Source organism: Pongo pygmaeus, chromosome 23 (genome assembly GCF_028885625.2).
Source record: "Pongo pygmaeus isolate AG05252 chromosome 23, NHGRI_mPonPyg2-v2.0_pri, whole genome shotgun sequence".
NCBI classification, from domain to species: Eukaryota; Metazoa; Chordata; class Mammalia; order Primates; family Hominidae; genus Pongo; species Pongo pygmaeus.
In genome coordinates this window covers 32,630,022-32,637,425 of record NC_085931.1, presented here as the reverse complement: position 1 = coordinate 32,637,425, position 7,404 = coordinate 32,630,022, and the positions used below count along the sequence as shown (strand labels likewise).

Below are 7,404 nucleotides of genomic sequence, written 5' to 3'. Positions count from 1 at the left end.
CTCCACCCAGGGCCCTGCCCCAGACGCGCGGAGGCCCCTGACACAAGGCAGAAGCCAGCCACTTGTGCCAGACCTGAGTGGCAGAAAGCAAAAAGTTCCTTTGCTGCTTTAATTTTTAAATTTTCTTACAAAAATTTAGATGTTTACCAATAGTCTTATTTTGGCTTATTTTTAATGCTTTTTCTCAGTGTTTTTCTTCTGTTTCTGAGTCACGAACAGCAGGCACTGAAAGCAGTCCCCAAGCCACTGCCGAAGGTCAGTCCCGGAGGTGCTGCCCAGGCTCCAGGCAGATGCGGCGGCCCTGGCCCCAGCCAGCATGGGCTGGAGAAGGGCTCTCTACTGCACAGGGGCCTCACGTGACTGCAGGGCTCTGGGGAGGTGGGGCACCTGTGGCCTGACCCCCACCTTGCTGCTTCCAAAGCTTCCATGCCCAGGGCTGGGCCTTGTGGGGCACCCCCCCACACTGTGGTCTGCCTCCCTGCAGGGTGCCCAGGGAGCCCCTCCACCTTTAGGAGTCCAAGTTCTTTCCCAGCCCCCTCCCTGCCTAGCTGCCTGCCCCTGGCGCCAGACCTGGCCCGCACCACTGGGGCACTGTGCTCCCAGAGGCACCCTCCTATCCCACCAGCCCCAAAGCCCAGCCAGGCACCCTTCCCTGCCACCTCCCTGGGCCCTGCCCCAGCAGCCCAGTCGGGCTCCTTGGGCCTTCTGTCACTCGCTCACACACAGCACCATGTCAGTAAACAGCTAACTCAGGCCAAGGGAGTTAGGTAGGATGCGGGGAGTGGGGTGGGGGGGCAGGAGGGTGTCCCCAAAGTCAGGCTTGGCTGGGGCGAGGCGCTGCCAACCCCTGCCGCCAGGGGGCTCCAAGCTCCGAGGCACGATCTGCTCAGGGTGGCCCTTCTTCCACGATCCAAGCCCTAAGAACAAGAGGCTGGGCCTGGGCCCTGCAGAGGGAGAGGGGATGGTGGGACGCTGCAGCCACTGAGAGGCACAGGACCACGTGTAACCTCAGGGCAGGGCAGCCAACTCCACAGGCTACATGGATGGAGATGTGGATAGAAGCATCTGCCCTGGGTGGTGTGGGCTGACCCCAAGGGTCTTGGCACCGGGGCTGATCCTGACTTGCTGGTCCCCGAAGAGCATTGGAGGGTATGGTGCCCACCCCTACTCTGGTCCCATCTCCTCAGGCCCCTGATCCCACAGTGCCTGGGACAGGGCTGTGGGCCCAGGGAGCACCCTCCCTCTCTGACCTCTGCCTGGTCTTTCCGGGAATGGGCCACTGGGCTGCTGGACTGGAGGCCAAAGTCCTGCGCGGAACGTGCCGGAAGAGCAGAGCGTGCAGGCAGCGGAGACTAACAAGAAGCCCTGGCCCAGAGGGCAGGAACGGTTGGACGAACAACCAGATGAGAGAACGTACCAGGCATGCAAGCTAGACCCAGGAGTCAACGGGCTGAGGCTTAGCGTCCCCCACGGCGTCCACCAGCCTGACTGCGGGCCTGCTGGGCCCGGGGGGAGGGGCCTTCCTGCTGGGGTCGAGCTGCAGCGCACGGGTGGGCATTAGAGGCACAATAGAGCAGGTTAGTCAGAGCTCCCAGGGGGACAGGGCAGGGGCAGGGCCGAGGCTGGCGATGTAAGGGTGGGCCTGCCAGGACAGCACAGGGAGCACCAAGGGCGCAGGGAGCTGGAAAGGTGTGGCTCACACGGGCCCAGGGGGGCACGTGCACACACACAGGCCTGCACAGGAAGCCAGGGGATTGGCACACAGCAGGTGGCAGGTCCTGGCCTCGCTGGTGGACCATGGTGGGCTCTCACACGTACATGCACAGAAGGGTGCACACACACTAGCTCACAGGCTCTGGCCCATGCAGGGTGTGGCCGGGCAGTGTCGTCCCCTGTGGGTGGGAGCTGCAAATTCGTCAGTACCCACAGACTGACTGGCGTGAAGGGGCTGCTTCCTGAGCTTGGCCGCACAACCCAGCTGTACCCCAGGGTCCAGAACAGACCCAGCATGGCCTAGGCTGCTCTCCAGCAACCCCTAGATACAGGGCCCCACCGGGGACCTGCCCACAGCCACATGACCACCTACTTTCAAGGGTTCCTTCTCAGAGGCCTCTCCTGCAGAGCTGGTGGCCCGTGGCCTCCGCTCCCTCCGGTCCACCGTGGAGTATCCGTCTGTAGATGGGGTAAGGTGGGGCATGAGGGGCACTCTGAGGGGAGCCCTGTAAGAGCAGATCTCCCTCTCAGCCCAGACACAGGGGACTCGTGGGACAGGGGCTTTGGGAGACAGCCCCCACCCACCCTGTCCTGGAGATCCAGGCTGGTGCCAGCTCTCACCAACACCCTGCCAAATCTCCAGACTCCCCTCCACTTGTGGGTCAGAGCCCCTGGCTGAGCACTAATCCCTCTCTAGCTTCCCTGTACCTCACTCTCTGAGCACCCCTAAACCAAATATCTCTCCTCCACCCAGCACCAACTACACCCCATAAAACCAGCAGGCCCACCTCAGGCCTTGGTCCCCTCCCGGCACAGAAAACCAACCACACTGCATCTGCACTCACCTGGGCCAAGCGCGTCCATGGGGATCACATCCCGGCTGCCAGTTTTCTCGCCCTCTGCAAGGCAGGAGGAGGAGGCGGGCTGCATGCGGCAGCCAGAGGGGATCGGGGCAGAGAAGCCCACACGGGGCTGGCCCAGGTAGCCCTAGAGGCTCTGTCACTAAGTTGCCCAACCTCTGCCAGCTGAGAGCCTCACCCCAGCTTGACAACAGCGCGGATGCTGTGGGAAGGGAGTAGCCAAGACGCAGAGGGCAGGGAAAGTGGCCTATGGAAGCCGTCTCAGTGGGAGGCCTGGCTCCTCCTTCACCCTCACCCAAGGGTCAGGCAACTGGGACAGCTGGGGTCGCCACCCTCTAGGCTCCCTAACTTCCACCACTCACCAAGGCTCTTGTCCACCAGTGGCAGCGTGCTGTCATCGAAGCCCCCAGGACTCGGTGCTCCCTTAGGCCCCTTGGCAGTAGCAGCAGCTGACTGAGACATAAAACACAGACACAGGGTGAGTGAAGCACATAGAGTGGGAATAAGGCAAAGTGAGCACGGAACGGAGGGAAGGCCAGGGAAGCCGCACCTGGAAGCGCGCCTTGGTCCAACCATCTTTCTGCAAGGTACCACGCAGCTCCTTGTAGCTCCACACTGTCTGCAGCACATGTGACGCCGCCTTCGCTTCGCGTACCGATTGGCTGTGGGGCCGGGGGCGGGGTCAGTGGCGGCACCTCCCCCACCTCCCCGGCTCCCCAAGCCACCGACCCCGCCCCTCCACACCTGGAGGCGACGAGAGCCACCAACGCTGGCACCCCGCGTGCCTGCAGGAGCGAGCGCGCGTTATCCAGGCTGTCGGACACGATTTCGTGGATGGTGTTGAGCACCGCCACCACGGTGTCTTCCTCCAGGCGGGCCCCCGGTCGCGGCGGAGCCTGTGCATTGCGCACATTCCGCACAAGCTCGGCCATGGCGTAGCTCCCTGAGGGACAGGACTAGGTGTCAGGACACACCTCTGTCCCACCTCTCCAGGAAGGAGCAGGGATCCGGCGAGGGGCACTGCCAGGAGAGCCCCTGGAGACCGCCACAAGCAACCCTGTGAGCAGGGCGCTGAGCTTCAGAGACAGGGCCGGGGGTGCTGGAGCTACCTAAGTTGGGACAGCGCCCAAGCGAGAGGGCCGGGGCCTGGACTCCCAAACCACTCATCCACCAAGCCCCTCCAATGGGACCCCGGAGCTGCAGGCACAGTTCGGTGCCCAGGCGTGGCTTTGCAGGCGTCCTCACCGATGAGGTCTTTGTTGCGCCGGTCCAGCGAGAGGTTGCGCAGAGCGATGGCGACGGCGCGCACCACCTTGTCGGTCTCAGACTGCAGCAGTTCCACAAGCACCGGCAGCCCGCGCTCTTTGCGCACTGTGGCGCGGATGTACGTGGCCCACTGCGGAGGCGGGGAGAGAGTTGCTCAGACATAAATGCCAGGCACTCTCCCACCTCCAGACGCTGACCGCTCTTCCTCCAGCTGGACCTTCCTGCTCCCGTGCCCGACAAAGCCCTACCCCAAAAGCTCAACGGCACCTCCACCGAGGCTTTCCCACCGTCCAGGGTGCACGCATTGCCCGCAGCCCATGCACCTCTTGGATTTTGGGGTGGTGTTGTGGCCCCTCCTTTCCCCGCCAGCAGAGGCAGGAGCTGCACCAGTGAGGTGCCTGGGATTCCCTCTCTCAGGACTTGCCCACCCTGCCAGACCTGGTCCCTCACCATCCAGTTGCCGGCACTGAGGTTCTGCAGAGCGCCGGCGGCAGCCTCCAGGGTGTTGAAGTTCCGGCTCTCCGTGAGAAGGGAGAGGTAGAGACGTACCACCTCGGGCTGGTACAGCAGCTCAAAGCCTAGGTGCAGGGCAACCGCCACCCACAGTCACCCAGAATCTGCTCTCATCCATCATACCCCTCCCGCTTCCCGCTTCAGAGCTCCCAGGGCGCGGGTGAGCTGGGGCCAGGGATGGGTGTGGATGAGTCACGTAATATTTACTATCAACATATAGTCACCCAAGGGGAAAAGCATTCCCATTTCACAGAGGAGCAAACTGAGGCTCAATCAGTTGGACCTGCCTGGCAGCAGGAGCATCCAGGAGGCCTGGGGTGGGGAGGGAGGCGTCAACCAGGAACGCTCTCCTAGCAACAAGACCCGCATTTCCCGGTATGTCCCTGAAGCTATGCATCCTGGCCACGCCCCTGGCAATAGGGCCCACCGTCCCTGGCAACAAGACCAGCATTGGCCGGTAACTGAGAGTTGTGTAACCAAGGCCACACCTCTAGCAAGAGGACCGGCTTTCACCAGTAACTGAAGCTGTGCAGAGAGCTACGCCCCCTAGCAATAGGGCCCACCCTCCCCCACTGACAATAGAACCCACCCTCTGTAAGTCAACTGATGCACTGCAACCAGGGCAGCTGCCCTAGCAACAGGAGGCACTCTTCCTGGCAACCACTCCAAGTTCCTGGGCAATTGAGGCGCCGTCCTGCTGCTCTGCCCAGTGCTCCAGAAATGAGAGGTCAAGACAGCCTTCCAAGCTTGCCTGTCCCCAAACTGGGGCTTCAGCCTGGCTTGGGTACTACCTCAATCTCCCCTGTACCTGCCCAGTGACATTGCATCACCCCCTCACCAGTCCTCATGCCCCATGCTCCCTCTACTCCTGCCCTGCTGGGCTTTCTGCTCCAACACACTCCAAGCACACTCCCCGCTGGGGTATCTGCATGAGCCCTGCTCTGCCTGTAATGCTCCCCCATAGCCCTCCTGCGGCTGGAGCCCTCCACCCTGGTGACATGCAGGCTCTTCCAACTGGCTAGGCCCCACCAGGACAGACCTCTCTCTCAAGCCAGATCCCAGCATACAACCCAGTAGGCACTGCCCTGCCCCTGCAGCTGTCCGTCTGGTCCACTCTCTGAACCTGGATGTGAGCATGCCCGCCTGGCTCCCAGCCCCCTCAGATGAACTCAGCTTTGTGGCTAACACAGGAGGCCCTGCCTCCACTGGAGGCGTCCCTCCAAACCTTCCCACCTCTTACACGCCATGAGGCTGAGCAAGCCCCTGGCCTCTCTGTGCCTGTCTCCCCCAACCTTGTCTGACATGACCCATGGCACTGCCTCCCATTCTAAACCCTCGGCAGGTGTCCCGGTGCTGAATCACCCTCCAGGAAATCCTGCACCTACGGGCCTGTTTCCCCATCTGTTCCCTGAGGCCCTCCAGGCCTGCTTGATGGCCCAAAGCTTCACTACCAGGGCAATCCTGAGCCCAGACATCCCCCAGTGGAGCTGGCTTCATCTCAGCCCACTCACCTTTGGCGGCCTCAGTTCGCTTGGGCAAGTCTAGCGTGTCAAAGTTCCGGTCCATCTCACCATCCTTCTTTCCTGGAAGGGAAAGGTGGTGAGAGGTGAGGTAGACCCCATATGGGGAATGGGTGTATCAGGAGAGTTGGGCACAGTTCTCTCCTACCCAGGCCCCAAAAGGCACCCCCATGTCCAGGCCTGGGCACCTGTGGGAGTGGAGCACCGTTGTCAGAGTTTGGGCAGACAGTTTAGCCTAGGGGTAGGAGTTGGTGGCAGTGGGGCCTGGGGATGTCCCAGCCCTGCCCCTAGGACTTATCTCCCACCAGGTGCTGGGAGCTGTACCACAGACCCTCCCGGTGGCTCCCTTACAACTGCCAGGTATGTAGACTGAGGGAAGCCTCCTGGCTGGATGGTAGGTGGATACAAGCCAAGAAACTGAAGGCTGACCAGGACAAGACTCACTTGGGTCACACAGTAAGGCAGAACTAGGGGGAAACTCCCCCAGCTGGGGTCAGGACATTGTCCCAGGATCTACTAGCCAGGAGAAACCCCACAGCAGCCCACTTAACATTTGTGTAGCCCTGGCTTGCACACCTCTGTGACAGTGAGCCCACTGTCAGCCACTCTCCCCATGTCAGATGATGCTTCTACCCCTTCAGAAGGCAGCAGAGTGGAGCCAGATGACCTGGGGTCCCTGCCCTGCTCACCCGCATGGGACCCTGGTATCCCTGAGCCACATGATGCCCCATTCTATCAGAGAAACAGACTGCTCCTTGGTGCCCCTAGAGACAAGTACCCCCGGGCCCTTCCCACTCTTGGCTCTGCCCAACTCTGCCCAGGTAGGCAAGTCTGAGGTTACAGAATGAGCCCCGTGGCCTTCCCACCTGCCACTGTCATAAAGATGGCAGCCCGAGTGATGAAGCCAAGGGTGGGGCAGGGCCCTGGGGCTGGAACGTGCTCGCCTCTTCCCAGGTGCCCACTGCACATGCCAGGCCTGGAGAGCAGGATAAAAAGGGACTCACCTTGGTGGAACCACTCCTCTGGGAGGCCGGAGGAAGCAGAGGAGAGAGGAGAGGAGCCTGAACAGGCAGCACTCATCACCCCCCCATGCCCTCCCGGAGGCCTCAGGTTCCCACTGCACACCCTGGATCAAGCAGGCAGCATGTGGAACCTCATCCCATCATTTCTGGGCGCTGAGCACCCACCAGGGGGACAAGAAGAGGGAGGCCTGGGGTCAGTGGGGCAGGGGCAGGTGGCGTACAGGTCCCCCACAGCTGCTGGGGAGGTCTCGGGAACCTATACTCTGCTAGTGCGGTAGAGAAGGTGTGCAGGGCATCTTGCCCAGGCAGATGGGGGGCTGCCCCACAGGTTGGTGGCAGTCTACAGCTATTCTGTGAACACTCAGCAGGCAGCAGCCATGGCTCTTTCCCAACTCATGGGCGAGTGGAACTCTCCCCGGAGTAGAGAGACTGGCTCTGGGCATCGGTTGGTTTCCCTTGTGTACTCCCTGGGGGGTCCCACAGTGTAGATGGGGAAGGTTGGACCTGGGC

At 61.9% G+C, this 7,404-nt stretch overlaps 1 protein-coding gene across 18 annotated transcripts in view; it reads right to left on the bottom strand.

The window, feature by feature from the left end:
* The window catches only part of ARVCF (ARVCF delta catenin family member), a 60,036-nt gene that overhangs the window by 3,949 nt on the left and 48,683 nt on the right, over positions 1–7,404 (bottom strand). For 5 of the 18 annotated variants that reach the window (XM_063662824.1, XM_063662820.1, XM_063662821.1 and 2 more), the window contains 9 exons: positions 6,877–6,894; positions 5,864–5,935; positions 4,290–4,417; positions 3,819–3,969; positions 3,318–3,516; positions 3,124–3,235; positions 2,936–3,026; positions 2,559–2,612; positions 2,087–2,172 (listed from right to left, as the gene is read on the bottom strand). In XM_063662824.1, coding sequence (XP_063518894.1) covers positions 2,087–2,172; positions 2,559–2,612; positions 2,936–3,026; positions 3,124–3,235; positions 3,318–3,516; positions 3,819–3,969; positions 4,290–4,417; positions 5,864–5,935; positions 6,877–6,894 — 911 coding nt within the window. Of the gene's footprint in view, positions 1–95; positions 1,538–2,086; positions 2,220–2,558; positions 2,613–2,935; positions 3,027–3,123; positions 3,236–3,317; positions 3,517–3,818; positions 3,970–4,289; positions 4,418–5,863; positions 5,936–6,876; positions 6,895–7,404 lie in introns of those variants that run through there. The other 13 variants (XM_054469200.2, XM_054469209.2, XM_054469203.2 and 10 more) reach the window with 9 other exon arrangements.